Source organism: Laetiporus sulphureus (assembly GCF_001632365.1).
Source record: "Laetiporus sulphureus 93-53 unplaced genomic scaffold LAESUscaffold_1, whole genome shotgun sequence".
Taxonomy (NCBI): Eukaryota; Fungi; Basidiomycota; class Agaricomycetes; order Polyporales; family Laetiporaceae; genus Laetiporus; species Laetiporus sulphureus.
The window spans coordinates 156,691-178,091 of record NW_024468510.1 but is presented as its reverse complement, the minus strand read 5'-3'; the positions used below and the strand labels follow the sequence as shown (position 1 = coordinate 178,091).

The 21,401-nt window shown below is 54.6% G+C and overlaps 11 protein-coding genes across 11 annotated transcripts; 4 read left to right on the top strand and 7 right to left on the bottom strand.

Annotated features, from left to right (window-relative positions):
• Positions 1-4: 4 nt before the first annotated feature.
• Positions 5-1,711, bottom strand: LAESUDRAFT_3397 (uncharacterized protein). Its single transcript, XM_040902085.1, has 2 exons — positions 1,691-1,711; positions 5-1,629 (listed from the first exon to the last, which is right to left on the bottom strand). Exon 2 carries the CDS (start codon positions 1,370-1,372, stop codon positions 197-199), a length of 1,176 nt encoding a protein of 391 aa, XP_040770034.1. The 5' UTR covers positions 1,373-1,629; positions 1,691-1,711; the 3' UTR covers positions 5-196.
• LAESUDRAFT_640042 (thioredoxin-like protein) lies at positions 1,511-2,718 on the bottom strand (the record flags this gene model as incomplete). Its single annotated transcript, XM_040903576.1, has 6 exons — positions 1,511-1,629; positions 1,691-1,767; positions 1,821-1,954; positions 2,012-2,087; positions 2,141-2,227; positions 2,516-2,718. The coding sequence occupies 6 exons, from the start codon at positions 2,716-2,718 to the stop codon at positions 1,511-1,513; spliced, it is 696 nt and encodes a 231-aa protein (XP_040770033.1).
• Positions 2,719-2,935: 217 nt separating this feature from the next.
• Positions 2,936-4,690, top strand: LAESUDRAFT_733196 (pelota; the record flags this gene model as incomplete). Its single annotated transcript, XM_040910409.1, has 9 exons — positions 2,936-2,974; positions 3,032-3,097; positions 3,150-3,543; positions 3,605-3,711; positions 3,771-4,019; positions 4,082-4,137; positions 4,198-4,314; positions 4,373-4,479; positions 4,542-4,690. 9 exons carry the CDS (start codon positions 2,936-2,938, stop codon positions 4,688-4,690), a joined length of 1,284 nt encoding a protein of 427 aa, XP_040770032.1.
• A 177-nt stretch (positions 4,691-4,867) lies between these two features.
• Positions 4,868-5,817, bottom strand: LAESUDRAFT_638809 (Orotidine 5'-phosphate decarboxylase; the record flags this gene model as incomplete). The annotated part of the gene is made up of 3 exons (XM_040903492.1): positions 4,868-5,397; positions 5,457-5,568; positions 5,632-5,817. 3 exons carry the CDS (start codon positions 5,815-5,817, stop codon positions 4,868-4,870), a joined length of 828 nt encoding a protein of 275 aa, XP_040770031.1.
• Positions 5,818-6,291: 474 nt separating this feature from the next.
• Positions 6,292-9,187, top strand: LAESUDRAFT_639841 (tRNA pseudouridine synthase D; the record flags this gene model as incomplete). The annotated part of the gene is made up of 9 exons (XM_040903562.1): positions 6,292-6,446; positions 6,495-7,134; positions 7,200-7,371; positions 7,431-7,797; positions 7,844-7,923; positions 7,975-8,249; positions 8,313-8,526; positions 8,585-8,810; positions 8,869-9,187. 9 exons carry the CDS (start codon positions 6,292-6,294, stop codon positions 9,185-9,187), a joined length of 2,448 nt encoding a protein of 815 aa, XP_040770030.1.
• A 182-nt stretch (positions 9,188-9,369) lies between these two features.
• On the top strand, positions 9,370-11,790 carry LAESUDRAFT_3339 (MFS general substrate transporter). Its single transcript, XM_040902063.1, has 10 exons — positions 9,370-9,602; positions 9,657-9,709; positions 9,774-9,891; positions 9,941-9,965; positions 10,019-10,030; positions 10,086-10,181; positions 10,232-10,315; positions 10,363-10,817; positions 10,890-11,309; positions 11,369-11,790. The coding sequence occupies exons 1-10, from the start codon at positions 9,551-9,553 to the stop codon at positions 11,491-11,493; spliced, it is 1,440 nt and encodes a 479-aa protein (XP_040770029.1). The 5' UTR covers positions 9,370-9,550; the 3' UTR covers positions 11,494-11,790.
• Positions 11,791-12,087: 297 nt separating this feature from the next.
• On the bottom strand, positions 12,088-13,743 carry LAESUDRAFT_739913 (glycosyltransferase family 32 protein; the record flags this gene model as incomplete). The annotated part of the gene is made up of 2 exons (XM_040911048.1): positions 12,088-13,402; positions 13,454-13,743. 2 exons carry the CDS (start codon positions 13,741-13,743, stop codon positions 12,088-12,090), a joined length of 1,605 nt encoding a protein of 534 aa, XP_040770028.1.
• Positions 13,744-13,883: 140 nt separating this feature from the next.
• LAESUDRAFT_718778 (uncharacterized protein) lies at positions 13,884-15,834 on the bottom strand. The gene is made up of 5 exons (XM_040907500.1): positions 15,637-15,834; positions 15,489-15,577; positions 15,253-15,407; positions 14,935-15,185; positions 13,884-14,864 (listed from the first exon to the last, which is right to left on the bottom strand). The coding sequence occupies exons 2-5, from the start codon at positions 15,492-15,494 to the stop codon at positions 14,185-14,187; spliced, it is 1,092 nt and encodes a 363-aa protein (XP_040770027.1). The 5' UTR covers positions 15,495-15,577; positions 15,637-15,834; the 3' UTR covers positions 13,884-14,184.
• A 210-nt stretch (positions 15,835-16,044) lies between these two features.
• On the bottom strand, positions 16,045-18,931 carry LAESUDRAFT_718777 (uncharacterized protein). The gene is made up of 7 exons (XM_040907499.1): positions 18,386-18,931; positions 17,813-18,082; positions 17,606-17,755; positions 17,003-17,556; positions 16,753-16,948; positions 16,446-16,700; positions 16,045-16,386 (listed from the first exon to the last, which is right to left on the bottom strand). Exons 1-7 carry the CDS (start codon positions 18,659-18,661, stop codon positions 16,114-16,116), a joined length of 1,974 nt encoding a protein of 657 aa, XP_040770026.1. The 5' UTR covers positions 18,662-18,931; the 3' UTR covers positions 16,045-16,113.
• A 356-nt stretch (positions 18,932-19,287) lies between these two features.
• On the top strand, positions 19,288-20,017 carry LAESUDRAFT_733189 (60S ribosomal protein L9; the record flags this gene model as incomplete). Its single annotated transcript, XM_040910408.1, has 4 exons — positions 19,288-19,536; positions 19,594-19,698; positions 19,750-19,858; positions 19,914-20,017. The coding sequence occupies 4 exons, from the start codon at positions 19,288-19,290 to the stop codon at positions 20,015-20,017; spliced, it is 567 nt and encodes a 188-aa protein (XP_040770025.1).
• Positions 20,018-20,179: 162 nt separating this feature from the next.
• LAESUDRAFT_753589 (protein-s-isoprenylcysteine O-methyltransferase) lies at positions 20,180-21,187 on the bottom strand (the record flags this gene model as incomplete). Its single annotated transcript, XM_040911785.1, has 5 exons — positions 20,180-20,268; positions 20,321-20,451; positions 20,506-20,635; positions 20,691-20,810; positions 20,863-21,187. 5 exons carry the CDS (start codon positions 21,185-21,187, stop codon positions 20,180-20,182), a joined length of 795 nt encoding a protein of 264 aa, XP_040770024.1.
• Positions 21,188-21,401: the final 214 nt, after the last annotated feature.

Below are 21,401 nucleotides of genomic sequence, written 5' to 3'. Positions count from 1 at the left end.
TCCTCCTCCGCATCCGACGCCATGCTCATCTGATATAAGTAACATCTCTCATCCCACACCCAATCCAAATTCTCCATCAATCCAACAACCATCACGCCCTACCCGTTCCTTATTCGTAATGACTGCTCTTTGCCTGTCTCCCATAATGTCCCCTTTCACGAACATCAATGTTGGCGACAACTCCTACCCATTCTCATTAGCACCATCTACCTCCGGTGGCATCTCGCCCGGGGGAAGCACCCAGCCTCGCTTCTTGCACTCCGGCAAAATCTCCGCTCGTGGTGTCGCTGTCCTCGCCTTCTGCAGGACCATCACTACGCCGGGCATTCATCAAATAGCGCGGCATGTGCGCGAGCTCACCATCGACTTCGAGGACGTGCGGCCAACGCAGGCAGGCCTGGAGCTCCTCGCAGAGGCCCTCGCACAGCTCACAAATCTCACCGACCTCACGCTCCTCGGCCTCCCCTCGCGCGAGACGGACGGCTGGGTCCTGCGAAACACCACCTTCTCCCTCACCCGTTTCACCACCAACCTCTCCCTCACCTCCAAAGATGTGCTCGACTTTCTCGAGCGTCAACCGCAGATCGTCGAGCTCAGCACGACCTCGCCGCCGGCGCAAGCCGTGCAGCCCATAAGCGCAGGCAAGACGTATGGGAACATCCCCTTCCCAAACAAGATCGCGCCAAACGTGCGCACGCTTGACTGCCCCGCGCCGTTCCTCCTCTCGCTCCTCTCCGCTGCCCCGCCCACGCGGCCCCTCGTCAACCTGCGCATCGATCTCAACCGGCTCAACTCCCAGGTCGAAGTCGAGGCGCTCATGGCACTGTCGACGTTCAGCTCGACGGTCCGGCGGCTCAGCCTGCGACGGAGCGTGCTCCGCACCTCGCCCATGTCGGACAGCATGGTCGCGATGAACATGGCCAACGTCATCAGCCGGGTCGCTACCAAGCGGCACTGGCAAAACCTCGAATTCCTCGAGATGCGGGATGGGCGCTACGACGCCGTGAGTATCTCCGGCCTCTCTTGTGCTTGTGCACGGCTGAATATCATCGTCGCAGTCCTCTATCCCCACCCTGGCAATGTCCATCTCGACATGCTTCCCGGCTCTGAAGACGCTGGTATGGGCGCCCTCCAGCCACCCGGCAGGTTCCACGGTGGTCACCCCCTTCATCGCCTCTATATTCTTCACGTTCTGCCGTAGCCTACGGCGGTTCATTTTCCTTGACGACGCCACAGACCAAGAGCACAAGAAGTACGTCTCGGTCGCCAAGCAGGTCGGCGGGCCGCTGCGGGAGACCGAGGTCGTGGCGGCTGAGGTGGAGGATATGTGGAGAGCCGATACAGATTCGGCATGATTCGAAAAGCGTCGCATTTGTGGTTAGTGTCAAACGTACTGTATACAGGGCGTCATACTCGTCTCCGGTTAGACTTATCTTGCATGATGGTATTATAAGCCATAAATGCCATGGTAATTGATGTTCAGACCAGTGAAGGGTATATTAGCGGCTGGTCAATCGTCCAAGTCAAAGTCCGAATCATCGTCCCGTTGCCCGCGGATGTGCTGTCTGACTACTGATTTCGCGCCATAAACAACTTCCGATGCATTCTTCTGGTCCTTCTGGATGACGCCTACGGAGAGTTATGTTGAGTCGAAGCTCAGGAAATTAAAAAATGTTACACGACGCCTGACCGGTGTTCAGCAGCCGCCACTCTAGTGTAGCCGTCTCGAACTTGTCGTTGTTGCCTAGCTCTTCAAAACCGACGAGCCTGTGCGGAGTATGAGCATACAATACAATTAGTATGAGGTAACGGCAACGCACCGATCCTTTGTCACTCCGTCTATGAAGCACACAACGCAAGGGAGGATCTTGACGCCGAGCTTCTCCACGAGCCATGGCACGTTCTCTACGAAGACGCGGATAAAGCGCGTGTTGAAATACTTCAGCGCGAGGGCCTGCAGTAAAACAGTGTATAAGATTTGGGAAGAGCATATAGGAAGTCGGCTACGCACCGCAAGATGTCTATCCATGATCTGACAGCGCTTGAAGTCGGTGTGATAGAAATGTACCACACAGCGGGGTTCATTGCTATGAAAGATAATTGAGATGGTGTATGCGCGTGACAGCCAAGGAAGACTCACGCACTCGTCCGAATGACCGCTTTCTCGTCGGTAAGCTCATCGTATCGACCGTGTCCGCTGCTCTTCATCTGCTGCAGACGGTCCATCCTGCGACATCCACCGTCAATAATTGCACGACACATATACATAGTAGTGGTGCGTTCCGGTCGACCTGGGACCTCTGACAGGACCAAAGGTATAGCTCGGTCAATCGTGGTCAACAGTCAATGCGAGCGGTCCACGGCGCATTGAAAGAAGTTTGGGGTTCCCACTCAGACCGTCACTGAGCTGGTGAGATACCCAAGACGTTCTGGCCAAGCATTGACTATGAATGCTTGGCCGTGGGGCAGACCCCGTCGAGAACACCACTGTCTAGAAGTATGCGCTGGACCTTACTCTGCTTTGAGCCGTTGGATGCCCTGCTCTCTTAACTCTGGGTTGGCACCATTCTCGATCTCCTCTTCGAGCTGCGCGAAAAGCTCCTCGTCGTCGAGGTCGGAGTGGTCGCCGTCGTCAGTGCGTTTGGAGTTGCTTGAGGAGGGTTTGGCATGGCTGATGCGGGAAGTTAGCTCGGCGACTTTCGCGTCGGTGGTCGACATGGAGATATTCTACGCTCTTCAGACAGAAGGAGAACAATATTCTTGAGTGGCTGGAAGAGAGGACTCGAGTTTTGGCTCGGGACAGCAAGTGAGAGTCGTGAATGGGCGCCAGGCAACTTCCGCGATCGGCGATCTGGAACGCAAGATAGATCTGCGGATGTCATGCCCAACAATATTCTTCCGTCTCCTCTCCTCTCTCTCCCAACCCTCGACAACCATGAAGCTCATCGGCAAACACATCGACAAGAACGGTGCAGTCCGTACGCTCCTCCCTGCATCAGCCTCCCTGCAGAGGATACTCACTCGCACTTAGGGTCACATCACTCTCCGACCAGAAGATGATGAGGATATGTGGCATCTCTACAATCTAATACAGGAGGTGCGTCGGATTGAGCACATCTCGCTCGTTCGTATGACTGAATAATATCCAGGGCGACCAAGTGCGCGCCTCGGCCGTCCGGCGGGTCCAAAACGTCTCCACGACAGGGTCCACCGGCTCGCAGCGCATCCGGCTCAACCTCACCCTCGCCGTCACCCGCGTCACCTGGTCCCCCGCCACGTCTTCTGCGCCCGGCGATGCCGGACAGCCTTCCGCTTCCACTACCAGCTCACAGGATTCCACCGCCGCGGTCGAGATCGCCGGCAGGGTGGCCGTGGAGAACCCTCAAGTCAAGAAGGGCGCGTTCCACACGCTCGAGCTCGAGGTGAATCGCGACGTGCGGATAGAGAAGGAGGGCGGGTGGGATAGTGTGGCTCTGAGTAGGATTCAGGAGAGTTGTCAGCCTGGGAGGGGGGCGGAGGTGGCGGCTGTGGTGTGTGGCGAAGGTGGACTTGATCGCTGCTCTCTCTGGCTGTTTTCTAACGGTGTCTACATGGGTAATCGTAGGAACTGCGATTTTCTGCTTGCTATCGGAACATATGACGGTCATCCTCCAGCGACTTGAAGTGCCAATCCCACGCAAGATTGCCACCAATTCGTCTGCTCACGAGAAGGTAGCACACCGCTCACTTGCACGTTTCATCTTCTGATCATTCCTACCACTCCATGACAGGGTCTCAACCGCTTCTACTCCATGCTCTACGCGTCCTTCCTCCGACACATACCCTACGCAAACCCCACTCTTCGCGCGATAGTCATAGCTTCCCCCGGTTGGGTGCGTGACTCAGTGTATGATTATATCATGGCGGAGGCCACTCGCACGGGCAACAAGGCGCTGCTTGGTGCGCGGCCGAAGTTTTTCAAGGTGCACGTGAACAGTCCACATGTGCACAGTCTGGTAGAGGTTCTGAAGAGCCCCGAGGTGCGTTTCGCTATGTTTCTGTTGATGGGCCTTCCCGTGTTGAGTTCTTGGGCTGTATGCAGATTGCGATGCAGCTGAAGGAGACAAAGTTCGCGAGGGAGGGCATCATGCTCGACAAGTGAGGATCCTTTGGTGGATCGTCGTACATCAGACACACTGAGCGCGCTCTGTCGTACAGATTCTTCAAGATGCTAGGAACGGATGAGATGCGTGCTTGGTATGGACCAGCGCAGGTCTCTCTAGCGGTCGACCGTGGTGCTGTGGGGACATTGCTCATCTCCGATGAATTGTTTCGGTTCGTTCACTGTGTTCAATTATCTCAGTTCATGTTCTTACTTTCATCTGCTCTGTAGATCTAGTGACGCGGAGACGCGCAAGAAGTACGTTGATCTGGTTGAAAGCGTTCAGGGGCGAGGCGGGGAGGTGCTCATATTTTCTAGCATGCATGAATCTGGGCAGCGTGAGTGCTTTCGTTCATCAGTGGTACTGTGTGACTCATGAGACCTACCGCCCATGGTGCAGAACTGAACCAGTTGACGGGTATTGCAGCGATCCTGACGTATCCCCTGGATGTTGAAGTGGTTGAGGCCGAGGAGCGGGAAGCGAGAGAAGAGGAGGAGAGGAGGAAGGCAGAGGAGAATGGAGAGGCTGAAGAACAGAACAGAGAGTGACCTCATAGAGAAGAGGGTCCTCGACGCATCGTTATGAACTGATCAAGGTATCAAGGAACCATTGTATCATGAGAGCACAGCTTAAACAGCTGTGTCTTTTTCATTTAGAGATAATGTATCCGGTTGTACATCTTTACACTATATTAAAAATCATGTTGTACGCTATTCGCATTTCTTCTACACTTTCGCGATCCGCTCTTCATATGCAGCCCAGCCCTCCTTTCGATACCTCTCCGCCTGCGCCTTCACATCCGCATCATTCCCCTTCCCATAGATCCCGCGCCCCACAATGATCACATCGCACCCGCTCTCCAGCACGACCTGCCTCGGCGTCCTATACTGCTGGCCCATCGCGTCGCCCTTTACGTCCAATCCCACGCCCGGCGTCAAGATCAGAAAGTCTTCCTCGCTCACGTCCTCGCCCACTCGCGCAGCGACGCCATCCATGCGGCGCATCGCAATGAACCCGATGACGAAGTCGCGGTGCGCGCGCGCCATGCGCACGGCCTGCTCTGTGTATGCGCCCGTCGCGAGGTTGCCAGCGGTGCTCATCTCGGCGAGGAGCAGCAGGCCGCGCCCGAGTGGGAGGCCGACGGAGGCGAGACCAGTGATGATGCCTGGGCCGGGGACCGGGTGGGCGTTGGTGATGTGGGACCAGGAGGAGATTTTGTGCACGCCGCTGGAGTATTGGAGGGCGACGGTGTTGCCTGAGAGGTGGGGTCAAGTGAGCACAAGGATGGCAACAATCAGGGATGAATGGACGAACCGATGTCGGCGAATTTGCGGTCCTCAAAGATAAGAAAGTCATGCTTTGCGCTGAGCTCTTTGAGGCGGTCGATCAGGGACGAGTCAAAGTCCTCGATGATGTCAATATGAGTCTATCGAGAGTCCATCTCATTGTTAACTGTGCAACAGAACAAATATGGCATGAATTTCTGCACCTTCACCAAACAGACGTATGGACCAACAATGTCGATGATTGTGAGGAAGTCTGCCCGTTTCGTGACATCGACGCTGACACAGAGGTTGCTCTTCTTCCGCTCGATGGTCTCTAGGAGCGCCTTCGCGGCAGGGTTCGATTGCCTCCGTGCTCTTTGCGCGTATGTCTGTAGGTAGGCGGACGGCATGTCGGCGTGTCTCACGACCGCGTGAACGATTGAGGAGTGTGGTGGTCGAGCTGCGCGGGCCTCTTTTGTCGGTTGCCTTCAATCATTCTTTCAGACGCTCGTCAATGAGGTAAGAATGTCTGCGATGCGGTACACACCTAGGACGATGCGCTACGCGGACGGCGATGAGCGGTGGCACCCGACTGCGTGAAGGAAAATGGCGTTCAGTAGGAGAGATCTCCCATCAATCTTGCGCGCCTTCCCCAATCCCCGATCGTGTCTGAGCGATCCGATCTTGCATTTTCTCGTTTCGCCACTTCCGCCATGTCCAGCTCCTCCAAAGTCCGTTCGCGCGAGGACGAGGAGGGCGCATCCCTCAAACGTTCTCCCAAAAGGATGAAGGTCGAAGAGGCTGCAGATGACGATGTCGTGATGGGTGTCGCCGAGAACACCAGCGGTGCTGAGCGACCAACCGTGGTCAAGGACGAGGAGCCGATGCTTCCGCCAAGTCACGCTTTCCTCGGTGTTCCACCACCGGAATACACAGAAGACGGGCTTATCCAATGTATTTTGGAGACAGACGTTGGGATCTCTGAATACGTTGGCCGAGACGTGCCCAAGATTGAAGGGATCATCAAGCAGAGGCGCGTGTATCGCCAAAGTTACATAAGTTTACGTGCTGACGCACTCTGTTCTAGATTCACTGACTTCTTGGTGTTCGAGGTAGACTTGGACGGGAACGTGATACATCTCAAGTCACTCGCCAAACCAGAGTCTTCCAAGAAGAAGGACGAATCTGGGGCGGGAGATGCTGCGCCGGAAGCAACACCAGCTCCTTCAGAACAGCTTATTTCTGACTCCACAGACAATGTAGTACCACTATCACCTCAAACGAACGTTCAACAAACTACGGAGCCGCTTCCTGGCACTGAAGGTTCGGAGAACAGAACGGATGAAACGACAAAACTTCAGGAACCTTCACCTGATAAAGAGCCGTGGCCTGAACGGTTTGATACAAGGCTTAGAGCTATTCTGTCTGAAGATGTCGTCTCCAAGGTGAAGGAGCTCTATCTAGAAGGTCAGGAATCGCCTCTCGTAAGCGACAGCGGCTGGAGAGAGCGACAAACAAAGGTATCAGAAGCAAGTGGAGACGTTGAGGGCGATGCCTCGTCATCTGCAGCCGCAGAGCCTGTGCCAGAAGAGCCTTTGAAGCAAGGCAGAGGCAAGCGCGGGAGAGACCGCGGGTCTCGTGGCGGACGCGGTGGACGTGGCGGAAGAGGTGGCGGAAGGGGCGACAGGCCAAGCTGGAGGGAAGACACGCGCAAAGTGCTCACTGATGTCTGTCTCGCCATGCCTGCTATCATCTCGTGCGAATGCTATCTGACTTGCGCACGTTCGGCTAGCCTATCGCCTCCAAGGCCACACGTACTGAGCTGCACCAAGCGATTCGTGAACTGTTTGGTGGAAAGCTCGACAGTGAGACTGATTTGAGCACGCCTGCGACGGATGAAGGATCCAGGATCGCTATCAAGTGGACAAAGAGGGGAGGCGGACGTGGCGGGGGCCGAGGTGGGCGTTCTGGTACGACTGCTGTTCATTGTCGACGACTGTGATATGTATTAACAATACGACAGGTCGAGGAGAGCGTCCCGAGCGAGGGACATACCCTCCCTACATCCACTTCACGCTCCAGAAGACCAACCGCGACACGCAGGATGCCCTCGCGAACCTCTCTCGCGTGCTGCACTGCAGCATCAAGGACCTCTCTGTCGCAGGCACCAAGGACAAGCGCGGTGTCACCGTGCAGCGCGTGTCCCTGCGTCGAGGAAATAAGTCCGTCGAGGACATCTGGAATCTCGCGAATAGCATCGGGCGCCGCTCGGTCGAGGATGTATTGACCACGAGGGGCGAGCGCGGAATTCGGGTGGCGGATTTCAACTATAGGAAGGCGAGCTTGGAGCTGGGCATGTTGAAGGGGAATGCGTTTGTTATCACGCTTAGGTATGTTCCATGGATATGGGCGGAAGGCATACTTATTTTTGCATAGAAACGTACAGGTGGACTCTATGGAGACCTTGGACCGCGCGATGAACACTATCAAGACGAAGGGCTTCATTAATTATTATGGTCGGTATTTTCTCCCCATGCCTCACTACGTTACTAACGGCTATTTACCAGGCATGCAGCGCTTCGGCACAGCGGCAATCCCGACGCACTCGATCGGTCTCGCACTTCTTAAATCTGACTGGCACAGAGCAGTGTCGCTCATCCTGCGCAAGAGGCCGGGTGAACATCCTGACGTGGAAGCTGCGCGCGATGCCTGGCTTGTCGAAGGCGACTTGGACAAGGCGCTGGAGCTCATGCCGAGGCGTGTTGTCGCCGAGCGCTGTTTACTGGAAAGCTACAAAAAGCAAGGCGGCGAGACCAGGAATGCGATGGGAGCTCTGTCTACGGTGCGCTTCCTTTGGCGCCGCTGAACGAACATTCGACTTATCCGATTGTGTGTACTCGCGCAGATTCCACGAAACTTGCGCTTGATGTACGTGCATGCGTACCAGTCATACGTCTGGAACGCTATTGTCTCCGAGCGGATTAAGGTGCACGGCGCCGAGAGACCCGTTGTAGGAGACCTGGTGTTCGACACGGACGCTTCTGACAAAGCGGAGGAGGTGGACCCTGAGGCGTTGGACACTCTTGATGCCGAGGTGCCGACGGAGGACAAGGACGCCGGTGAGCTCATTGTCTTAATGTCCGCAGACCTACCTCCTCATTGGGCTGTGCTTATCAGACAGCGCCGGGGCAATTAAGCGCAGCAAATGGTCTCGGAAGCCATGGGAGCCGCCAAAGGTCAAGACGCTGACGGCAGAGAATGTCGACAAATACTCTATTTTTGACGTGATCATGCCATTGCCTGGGAGAGATGTAGCGTACCCCGGGGGCGCGCTGGGAGATCGTTACAGGGAGTTCCTGCGAACCGATGGTCTGGATCCAGACAATTTCGTGCGCAAGCAAAAGTAAGTGATATTCGCCGTAGATCGTTGACACCGGCTCATGATACCCGCGCTATTTCAGAGAGTACAGTCTCGCAGGCTCGTACCGCAAAATCTTACATCTGCCGACAGAACTTTCCTGGTCGGTCCTACGGTACACGGACCCGGATGTCGCCCTCGCCCAGGCAGACGAAGACAAGCTGCTCGGATTCGATCCACCGCAGGTCGTGGAGGACGGCAAGTTTATGGCGCTGCAGGTGCAGCTGACCCTTGGGACGGCGGCATATGCGACGATGGCTCTGCGCGAGGTAACGAAGACGGAGACGAGCTCACGTTATCAGACTGCGTTGACGCAGGCGTCGGAGGACCAGAAATATAAGGCAGCCGCTGAGGATGATTGAGGAGGATGGGTCTGTACACCTCGTATCTTATCTAGTCTTATCTGATAAATTCGTGACAATCGAAATGCGATGGCATGTCACCACCGCGCTATTGGACCACATTTTGCTTTGTCGTACAAAATATCATGGTCCCGGCTATACATATGCTAGCGGCGGGTTCTTATCACCGCAAAGCGACAAGCTAGGTGGTGAGACACTGGCCATGTTCTGTAGTGTCATTTATTTAGCATCAATGATCGAATCTGTCGCCCCGAACCCTGCGAGTGTCCAACGGCCTTGTCTCCCGCCACTCCCTGCTTCGACTTCGCATTTTCGCTTCTCCATCGATTTCTCGACTTTGACAGTCGACTACAGTCCACTGGTATGGCTAAAATCGAACGCATTGTATTCTTGTCGCTGGTGCTCGATCTGTTCGGTAGGCTATCTATATCGTGGTAACCGCCTCGATCACCCATAATCAGCCACGTAGCCTTCACCATTCCCTTGCCTCTCTTCCCTCGCATCATTGAATGGTACACCAAGGTGAGCATGATGCAAAGGAGTGTGAGTACATGAGTTGACCGGCGACGATGGTGGTCGTGTACAGCGTGAGGCATCCGATCCCTCAGGCTTCCTCTCGCGCACGTTGCATTTCGTGTCCACTGCACGCGGTCTTCTGTACAACCCGACATCTAACCCACAGAAATGGGACGTTGTGTTGTTGGGTGAGTGCATCAGCCACGATAGACGCGACTAGTCCTAACGGATACGTAGGCGGGCTGATGGGCTCGGTCTTCTCGTGAGTGATTCACTATGGCAGACACTTGAATGCTGAAACCGATCCTCATCTAGCATGCTTCAGTGGTATGTGACACTGTTAACCAGTCTTCGATGATATCCAGGCTGAGAGTTCGCTCAGGTTTATTTCCCCTCATATTGGATCTCTGAGCGACAAGTATGGTCGTAAGAGAGTGCTTCTCATCACCATGATTGGAAACATATTGTCTGCGTTAATGTACGTGGCCCTTCTACGCATAGTTCCATTCCATGCTGAGAATATCACAGATGGGTCAAATCAACAACGTTTGTGTCATACATGCTGTCGCGTGTCGTTGGTGGCCTGAGCGAAGGCAATGTGCAACTGGCAATGTGAGTACCAGCTGCGCACGAACAACTCTGGCTGACGCAAAGCGCAGTGCTATACTGTCCGACGTCTCCACACCTGCGACGCGCGCAAAGGCTCTAGCTCACGTTGGTATCGCATTTGCCATTTGCTTCTGTATCGGCCCTCCCATCGGTGCATATTTTGCATCACGTCCTCTGCCTTCTTCGTTCACGGCCTCGGGATTTGAATTCAACGTCTATGCTGCTCCGGCTGCGCTCACTCTAGCCCTCTTAATTTTCGAGACGTTATTTTTAGCTGTGGCACTGCCAGAGACTCGAGGCAAGAGAATTCAGGTGCCGACGCCTGCTAGTGCACCACAAACCGGGAAGATGGCGGAGAAGGATAACCATGAAGCATCAGGTGCCGCTCCCAAAGCCAGTGTCGAGCAGCGCATCAGCATTCTAAAAGTGCTGCGGCGACTCCATTTCCTATTCCTGGGCGTCTTCTCCGGGGTGGAGTTCACGCTGACCTTTCTCACATTCGACCGTAAGTTCATCGATCTGCCGCAACATCATCAATGTCAGGGGATGGAGGCGGTACACTGACTGCGCATTGCAGTGTTCGACTGGAATAACAGGCAGAACGGTACGCTCATCGGCTCCATCGGCATCATCAGTGCGCTCCTCCAGGGCGGATATGTTCGCCGCGCGATCCCTAAAGTCGGCGAAGGCGCCATGGCTCGCCGTGGAATCTCGAGCTGCGCGCTCGGCCTCGTCCTTCTCACGCTCGTCCCACTGTTCGTGACGAATCGTACCACGGTAGCGGTGAGGCTCCTGCAAGGCGCCGCAGTCTGCATGGCGTTCACATCTGCGACCGTCGTCAATTCGCTCACCTCATACGCCTCCCTCCAATGCGACGACGGCGTCGACGAGGACACCGGCAAGCCCGTTGAGGAGCACCCGGAGCTGGCCAAGGGCAAGGCCCTAGGCCACTTCCGCTCATCTGGTCAGTTGGGCCGGGCCATCGGTCCATTGCTCGGTAGGTTTCCGAGATTGCAATAATAGTCATTGACAGTTCTAATAGTGGATGGCCCGCAGCTTGCGCATCCTACTGGACTTTCGGCCCGTCGGCAACATATGCCATTAGTTCCGTGGCTATGTTTGTGCTGTCGTTGAGCATGGGCAACATCGCCCGACGGAAGACTGTCTCTACACGCACCTAGCAGATTAGTCAAACGTATGTTGTCACGCCGGAGCATCCTCCGTGGATATTTACGAAGCGTAATTTTGATAGTCGTCGCCGCGTTCTATACGAAATCATTAAGCCGATGCGACTGTTAGCGGGTTTTGGAATGGGAGCACCATGCAGAAGGAGGATCTGATCCTGAAGCCGAATGTCTGATCTTATACCCGATACAGTCGGTCAAACGTACCTGGGACTAAGCTGTTCTTGACTTCTTCAGGGCTCCCACCGGACGACCACGGGACTGATCATGAGAAAAATGAGGGGTTGTTAGATGTCCGAGCAGTAGGGCATGGATAGGCTAGTAATAATGTACGAGGATCTACTATCACTGTTCTGTGGGCCAGCCAGACGAGTACGCTCGGGAAAGGACTGGAGGTGAAAAATAAAGTCCAATAGCAGTTCGTCACTAGTAACGGGTATACGTGTACTTGCGCCCCCTGCCTGCCCCATGCATTAAAGATAGCGCCATTATGAGTACACACGGCAACGCGGAACGGATTCTGTATCCAAGCCTTCCCAGTCCTATGAATACATTGAGACCCAGCAACTCACGACGAACGAGGCATGCGCATTATGACAGAGTGGAGGAGGACGATACGGATGAGAAGGACGAGTTCGCGGCCCGTCCGCGCGGCAGAAGTTCTGGGATCGGCAGGAACGTGCCTGCTTCAAGGTCCTCCGGACACGGCTGCTGTAGCTTCTCAGGCGGAACATTCGCAGATGCGCGCGAAAGCGACGCTGATAAGCGAGTTGGCGAGCGCGCTAGACTGCGTCCGCGCTGCAGCTCGATGGCGTGCGACGGGGTGAAAATCGCAGGAAGGAAAAACAGCACGCCTCTGCTACGACGGCGGCGCGGTGTCCGCTCGGGAACTTCTGAAGCGCCGAAGATAGTGGTCATCACGCGGCGACTCGCGCGGCGGACAACGTCCAGCGTCGATCGCCCGCTTGGAGGCTGCCACGATGAACTCGACACCACGTCCGCAGTAAATGAAGCATCTGATGGCGTCGGAGATGAGGACCGCGGCGCGAATGACAGGGGCAGTAGTTGCATGTCTTCCTCTTCCGTGTCGTCGGACGACTCCTCGCTGAGTACGGGTGAGGCGGGTTGAATTGGCGACGATGCGCCCGAGGAGGGCAGACCGAACCATCCGAGGTCGAGGTACCATCTTCCATCGCGCTGGACCCAGCGTGGCATCATGACTTCGTAGCCGCCGATACGCCTGAGGCGGTATTTGCGTCTTCGAGCGTGCGGCGCGAGCGCGAGACGGATCACTCCCAGAATGAAGACAACGAGCCCGATCCACATAAGGCCCTTACCCCACTTTCCAAGGAAGCCAATGAAGGCAGCGTCGTCCGCATGCCAGCTGCTGCCGTAGTAATGAGAGAAAAACGAGTGCGGCGCCTCGCCTGGCTTCGCGTTTTTCCCATACAGTGACTTCGGCAAAACGCGAACCTCGCCGCCAGGCTGCGCAAGGGTTGGCGGGTGCGTGGACGTGTACAGCCCGTACTGCGCAGATACGAACATTGGGCCTGTGCTGAACATGACGGTGGGGTAGTTGAGGACCCAGTTGTGGTCGAACTTCTTGATACCGTGAATCATCTGTTCCATGAAGGGGTGTCCTGCCTCGGAGAAGATGAGATCGTTGGAAACGCCGACGGGGATGGTCTTGGCGAGGATGACGGGGTATGTAAGGAGCGGATCGAGCGGCCGCAGGCATCCAATGTCCAGGTCGAGATAGATACCACCGTAATGATACAGAATGAAGTAGCGGATGGCGTCCGCGCGCTGGATGGGATACTTGTATCCATCAAAGGTCTCCAGGAACCATGGATAGTTTTCAGCGATGAACTCGCGTGAGCTCGCGTCGGTCCAGAGCATGTATTCGCTGGAGCACGATGAGCGGGGACGTCACCAGAGAGAGCAACGGAGCACGCACTAGTCGGGCATCATGTCTCGACAGCCCTGCGACACGTCGGCCCACTTTTCGGGGAGCGTCTCCGTCTTCCATGTCTGGTGGAGGATGCGTGGGATGCGCTCTACCTTTCCGTGCTCTGTCGCGTTCCAGGGGTCGGTCGCATTGAAGGGCACGTCGAGCTCAAGCTCGGTGATGTAGGCGTTGACATCGATGGAAAGGTAGTAGGAGATGGAAGAGAGGACGATGACGGTCCCGACGAGGACGGCAGCGAGGAGGCTGAGGAATATGTAGACCGTGCGACGTCGAAACATGGCGTGTATGGGGGGGGAGGGGGAGGGGGAAAGGAAGGTGGGCGTGCTATTCTAGATATTGCAGTGCAGACTGCTATCGTCCCGCTCTCGGCCAATTCCAAATCTTACTGCCAAGGTGTCGCGCCACCCGTTGCCTTTTATAGCATTCAAGATCCTGCGCAGTGCGCAGCCGCAGGTAGCCGCCCGCCCTGCTCCTCGGATATGTATTCAGATCACTAACAGTACATGCTTCACCACCTCGTCGCGGCCCAACCATGTCCTGTGAACACCGCGCAGCACACCGAGGCCCCTCAACCCACGCCCGCACGTCATCCCAATCCCGTTCTATCCCTTCCGCCACAGAGTGCACGTGCAGTCCGCAGCAGCGCCCTTGGCCTTGCCTGCGTTTGCCTTCCTTACTTGTAAAGGCGCTCCATTAGTCTGCCTGTCAAAGGGGTGATTTCAGGCGCCCGTGGGTCGCAGCGGCGTACTGAACACTCGGTCTGTTTCTGCCTTGAGATAGTCGAGTGAGCCTAGCAGCGCTCCATCCTCGAACTTTATGCTGATGTCCTTTAAGGCGCCCATCGCGTTCTCCCAGTCCTGGCGCGACCAGTCCTGTCCCCTTCGCCAGCCTTTGTCTTCATTCCGTCGGAGCAGAAAAACATACAATGTTGGCTGAGTGACCCGCAGCGGCTTCTTGTTATCCAAGTACTCCAGGCAGTCGCCCACGGACCAGTCCCCGAACTCCTTCCGCCGATGCCCAGGCGCGTGCTTCGATACGGTTGGCGACGATACGTCCCCCGCGCCTGTGCGAACGCGAAGCGCCAAGTCCTTCAGCACGAGCGTGAAATGGTCGATGACCTGCTGGTGGAGAGCGTCCAGTGCGTGACTGGGAATGTATTCCTCCGGATCGTCCGTGACGGGCGCGTCGTCTATGTCCATGCTGTCGTCGTCTACCTCCATCGTCTGCGTGACCGTGATTCGCTGCTTCATAGACTTGGCCGAGGGACGGTAGCTTGCGTTATGGTTGATTCCTCGGAATCTGGAAGTATCGATTCCATATCCACCAAGGAGCCTCTGCGCGAGGTCATGGCTCGTCCATTTCTGCTTGAGCTCAGTTGTGATGCAGATATTCTGGATGTCTGTAAACAGAACGAGACAGCCTCACAATCAGTCATCCATATGTAATATGTAAGTGACTGAACGGCGCACCCCATGCTTCACAGGAATTGCACAGATTGACGTCGCCGCTGAGGAGCACAACGTGTCCCTTGGTCTGGAAATACAAACAGCAGTCGCGGATGAGCATGTCGTTCCGGCGATGCTCATCCTCAGGGCCGATCTCAGTGTGCATCGTCTCCTTGCGCGCCTGCACCTTGACCGTCTTGCGCTCCTTCATCCGGTTAAGGATCCACGCCGATGCACGACTCGCGAACCAGCCCACCGAAGTGCGCTTCTTCAGACTGCGCATCAGTAGCACACCATCTCAGTCAACTCTCCCAAGGCTGATAAAGCGCAGAGCACACGCACCCGTCCAGTTCGGAGAGCATCACGCTGGGAATGATGATCGTCAGCGGCAGCTGGAGGGCCTCGACGTCCTCATCGAAGCGCCGCACGATGTCGATGTAGTCGATCAGCACATTTGTATCGAGTACCAAGAACAGCCTTTGTATGAGAAACGCATCCTGCACGTCAAGTGAGACGAGACGGGGATCGGCATGAGTGCCACTGCGACATGGTGGATCGGTGATTGACCACGCTCGTACCTCCATCTCAACGTCCTCATTAGCGGCTTCATAAATCCTCTGCAGCGTTGCATCGCTGCTCGAGGACAGTACATCATTGCTAGATGATACTAATAGAGAGATGTGATCCCTTAAAATGTCATTCCATTGATGGTTAAAACGTACGTACAGGAAACATGATGCCCAACTGGAGCCTGAGAAACAGGAGTGGCGGCCGATTGCCAACCGCCACACGTCGGCTGAACCTGTAGAACATTGCTCACAACGGACATGGCGCATATACTCACCGATCCCGTTCGAGAATCGCATCAACGCGAGATGACGGTAAGAGGACGTTGAACCTCGAGGAATGTCAGCTCGACGTCGGACATCCCGTTGTCACAAACCCGGCAGTCGCTGCCGAAAGATGATCGTGCTGCAGCACGTGACACCACGCACCACCATAAGGAGGCCACAAAACACGTTTGGATTGACAATGATTAGACAATGATACCGTGCATGTACTATGTAGGATGCGCCAAACTGGTCTGTCTGCCAAACACTACAATGCAGGATGCGCTGAAATAATAACATGAGCAATAAAAATGCAAATGTGCACGAAGGTCCTTCTATAGCTGTGACGTCCGCCGTATCGAATCGATCACGCCTATACCGCCAGCTTTTTTGTCGGCGGCGTGTCTCCCTTACCTTCTGCAGGAGTTGCATCCTCAGCCTCAGCCTTACGTTTCGTCCCCGTGGGCGGAGGAGATACCGACTTCTTTGCCTCCCCGTTTAAAGGGAGAGGCAGCAGCGGCGGTGATCGCACACTCTTCTCAGGCGTATGAGAACGACTACGACTCCTCGACACTTCATTCCGCAAGCGTATAGCGAGCGTAGACTTATTCGCAGTCGCCTCTGCATGACAGGTCGCATGATAGATCTGCATATCGAACCATAGGTTAGTGCGTTGCACTACGATGAGGAATATCTGCAACGAACCTTGTCATCTCGCTTGACAGCGTTTCGCCACACCCACTCTTCGTCGTCTTCCAGGAATTCTGACTTCAGAAGCTCCTTACAAATAGGACAGAAGATCGATTTCGCCTCATCACCAGGCGGCACGACAACGAAAAGGGCCCGCAGCTCAGCCTCACGTTTGGCCACCTCTGCGGCCGCTGCAGCACTGTTACTCGAAGTACGACCGCCGGCACGAGACTTGCCCTTTATATCAATCGCACCGTCATGTATCCAATCCTATATACAACGTCATCAGCATCGTGATCGAAACAGACGACATATAACGTACCTCAACACTGACGAACCAGCTTCGACTGTGACCGCGACCCACTGCCTGACTCGCTCTCCTATTCTGCCTAAAGTGCATGTCAAGGTGATCTTCCATCTTCTTCTTGCCCTCCGTTCCATCTGGGAAGCGAATCCCACATTGCTTACACTGTACAGGCAATCGCTGATATAGCAACTGCACAATATGCGAACGACGTCTACTCCATACCGACGTCAGCGACCCTATATTATCTATGGTGGAAAAAACGTACTTGGAAATACCCGCGCTTGTCAGCTTGATCTTATGTGAGAAGACCGCCTTGCGGTACTCTCTGGCAGCATCTTTTATAGGATCGGACGACAGCGACTTCTCCTCACTCTTAGCTGTTGCGCCCGCGCCCGTGGGCGTACCGGTCGCTGATACTACGCCGGCCTTCAGAAGCGCATTGTAGAGACTCGCAATGTTATTCACAGGAGTACCAGTCGGAGCAGGGACAGATGTAGAAGTAGGAGGAGGAACACGCGATGGCTGAGGCGCTAGCATACTCTGGAGATCGACCGGTTCAGCCTTCGGAAATCCATACGTCGACCCAGCATACGACGTCTGCTGCTGATATGGTGCTTGCTCGATAGCAGGTGGAAAACTGGGCATCTGAGGCGCTGGGATTGACGCTGGATATGACGGCTGAGCAGCGTATACCTGCGGAGACGGAGCGGGAGGGAGCTGGGGAGTAGGGGCAGTCGTTGGCTGTGCCAACGTACGCAACTGGTTCAGAATCTGACCGAGCTCATCTTGTGATACCCCTGCTTGCACGAGTTTGCGAAGCTGATGCAGATGAATATACTGACAAGCCAACCGAGAAAAACAGACTTACCTGCTGCAATATAACCACGTGGTTCTGCGCGACCTTGTCATAGGGATTTGACTGAGTCGCGCGCTCCTTCTGATTGAGGACAAACTCCAATTCACTTAATACTTGTGCGGTTGAAATCGAGGCTACGCCTTGAAAATGCCGATTTGTAGACTTGAATTCACATGATGAATGATCGCAATAACCAGAACAAAAGAAAGGAGGACTCACAGCATTCTGCGTGGATTCCCCACCCCATATTTGACGTTCAATGGCAACCTGCGGAACGACACCAAACAACTCCCGCCCATTTGGCGCACCAGTGCGCCACGTCAGTAGCATCTCTTCCATCTTGCTGCGAGTAGTCTGATCAACTTGCTCATAGGTATCAAGGAAGAGCTTGACGACGATGGGAGTGAAGTGGCGTGCATAGGGCTCATAGACATTCTTGGAGATGGCATCGAGCAGGTAGAACGCGGGCAACTTCATGGACGGAAGGACCTAACGGATAGTTTCCATAACGGGAAGAGATCATTAGTAAGCATTCCATGGGATGACAAGAAGAAAGGCGAAGAAACGGAGGCAGACAACTCGTAGTGCAGCCCAAGCGCGGGAGCAGAGTTCTCAGAGTATTGTAAGCTTGACAAGCTGAGTCTCTTTGCTCAAGCTGGCTACTACTACTCTGACTACATACATGGCGAATGTACTACTGTAGAATACTTCTTGCCCATCAATTGACGATAAGCGAGAGAAGCCTCGCTTATCCTGCGCCATCATGGCGGTACGGAGAACATGAGGACTCACCCTACGTATATGCGTCTCGATGCACTGAACCACGATATCCGCGAAACGAGAATAGTCCTGCGCAATCATCGACAAATTCTGGATTATGGGTCTAGAGTTAATCGTGAGCTCAGCCAAACGGGCCATGTAATCCCGACGGAAAATGTTGGGGTCGACATGATAGACCGGTTGCACAGGAGGAGGATAGCTGTAAGCGGCCATAGGCTGGCCGTACCCTGGCGCAGGGTAAGGCATTTGGCCAAAGGGCTGACTCTGAGGAGGTGGGTAAAGCGACATAGCACGGCAGCTTAGAGAAACCAGGAGCGTAGGACTTGGTGCGCTGCGATGTGCAATCTCAATGGGGAGGCCGAAACGTGAGGACTCGGTGGTACGATTGGTGACTGCTTGTTCGAGGGCAAAAATGGCCAGACGTTGTAGAGCAAATGCTTTCTCAGAATGCCTCACACGGCTCGCTGCCAATACAAGGACACTCGGGATGGTATGTACGGATGCACAGAGGTGCGCGCACGGAAGGTGGTGGTCGATGGTAAAGCCTTGTCAGCGTTCGATTGCGCGTTGAGTGGGGCAATGAGATACTTTACAACTCCGCTCTAATGTGCCGAACGCCGCGGCGGCGCTTGCCACAAACGCAAAACACAGACCCTTGCCCAGTCTACCGGCGTCTAACTTCCCGGAAAGGCACAGTGCCTTGCAAGGTCTGCTAACGCTCGAGCTCAACGGATTACGGCCCTGCATTCCTCAAGACTCAACGGTGAGTTGCGTACGCATTGATACAAGGATGATATTTTGCTCGCTGGTGTAGGCTGGAGTGTTGCGTGAAGTCAAAATCTGGCGAGAAGGAGATGGATTCCTTGTAGTCATAGTGGATGCACAAGCTCACATGCTGACCAGCCTTATCGTAGATGAGAGACGTCATCAAGACAGAAGAGCTCGACATCCCAGAGGGTGTTGAAGTGAACATCAGGTCTCGCCTCATCACGGTGAAGGGCCCCCGTGGTGTGCTGACGAAGAATGTCCGGCACATCGACATGGATATTCGGCTGCTGAAGGGCAAGGTCACCTTCGCCGTGTGGCAAGGTGCCAGGAAACATGTCGCTTGCCTACGGACGATCAAAAGTCTTATTAATAACATGATCATTGGCGTCACGAAGGCATGTTTCTGTGGCAAATGAACGGTTCGCGAACTTGACGAGGTTCATTTGCTACAGGGTTTCCAATACAAGATGCGCGCTGTGTATGCCCACTTCCCTATCAACTGCATCATACAGGATACCGGAGCAGCACTGGAGATTCGTAACTTCTTGGGCGAGAAGGTATGATGCAGAGCTTTGACTCTACATTGGAAAACTAATGTCTGCGTCAAGATTGTGCGACATGTCAACATGCTGGAGGGTGTTACGGTCTCAGAGTCAAAAGCGCAAAAGGACGAGCTGATCTTGGAGGGCAATGACGTTCAGAACGTCTCGCAGTCAGGTGTGATCTCAAAGGGTGCTGCAGTGTGCTTGTTTTCTGACACGCGTTGCACCAGCGGCATCCATTCAGGGTTTGTGCCGCGTACGGAACAAGGATATCCGCAAGTTCTTGGACGGTATCTACGTTTCAGAGAAGGGAACCATTTTGAAGCAGGATTGATGATTCTCTTCTCCTATGTGACTGTTTATATTGTCTCTTTGCTGCTCTAAACTCGCATGTGTCTGTTATTCACTATGACCAATATGGTTGCGTCATGTCCTTGCAGATACTACGATCCGAATTAGCGAGACATAAGGTGCTGATACTAGTGCAATAGGTGCGTCATGGAATAAACGGTATTCTGGTTCCGACCCTCTTCCGATATTCGATATAGTCTCTGCCGAAGAAGCGTATGAGGTAGCCCTCTTCCGCTGACGGCATTTTAAGAAAACAATGCTGGCAAAATGAGAGCGTTCAACGCACCTCGAATGCGATGGTCAAAGAATCTCCACAGTACAATTGCAAAACCAATAAAGGTGATGGGGTTTTGTAGGACGAGCTGTGTGCCGAGAGCCCAATAGAAGAACCCCGCGTATGATGGGTGGCGGAACCACCTGTCGACCGTGTGAACGTTCAGTGAGCCGTAGACATCAGCAATCCTTACTTACCGATATACACCATCGGTGACCAAAATATGCGTGTCAACTTTCCGCAGGGCGACGATGTGGGAGAAGCTTGACCCAGCGTGAATCATCGCGGCAGACCTGAGCATCTGACCCACTACTGCCAATATGACCCCTGGTAGGGGATGACATTCAAGGAGGCGAAAGGATGACCACGCAAAGGTACTAACCGAGAGCCGAGACGTAGGCATGTTTTTTCCACGTAGGCCGGAAGTAGAGTGTTATGAGATATTCAAAGATGGCGAAACCATGTGCCATATGATACTGTATGCCGTTCTCAAGCAAAAAAGCTGGGATGTCGCATAAAATGGCATGCAAGCATATATGGGATGATTTCCTTACAGTCGATACTACATTTATCTTTATTCCATCCCGCGGTCACGGCAAATTCACCCCAATGGAATGCTGACCATGCAGCAAGAAAGAAGCCCAGCTGATAGGTCGACCACCAGAACCGACTGAAGCCACCGACGATGCATGTCAACGCGCCGAGCGCGAAGACGTTTCCAAGCAAGAAGGAAACTGTCGATGTAGCAAGGGGCGTATTTGCTATGCGTCCGCGTGGCTTGAGTGCCGCATCCGTCGGCACGGTGTCAAGAGCATGCGCGCGAGACTGTGCACGCTGGCGAAGACGGTCTTCGAAGCTGTCTACGTCCCCTGGCTGCATAGAAGTTGGATGGATGGCGCATGGAACAAGACATATTGGGAAAAGAGCTGTGTGGCCACGTTTGTTTGACGCTGTGGACGCAGACGTCGCGGTCAACTTCAACTTCTCCATGAATTGCTCAGCCTCGCCTCGACCTTTCAACCGTGTTTGCCTCGCGTCGCCTTTGCAAACGGAGCTCGCAGACTGACCTCAAGCACTCTGTGTTTCTTGGGCG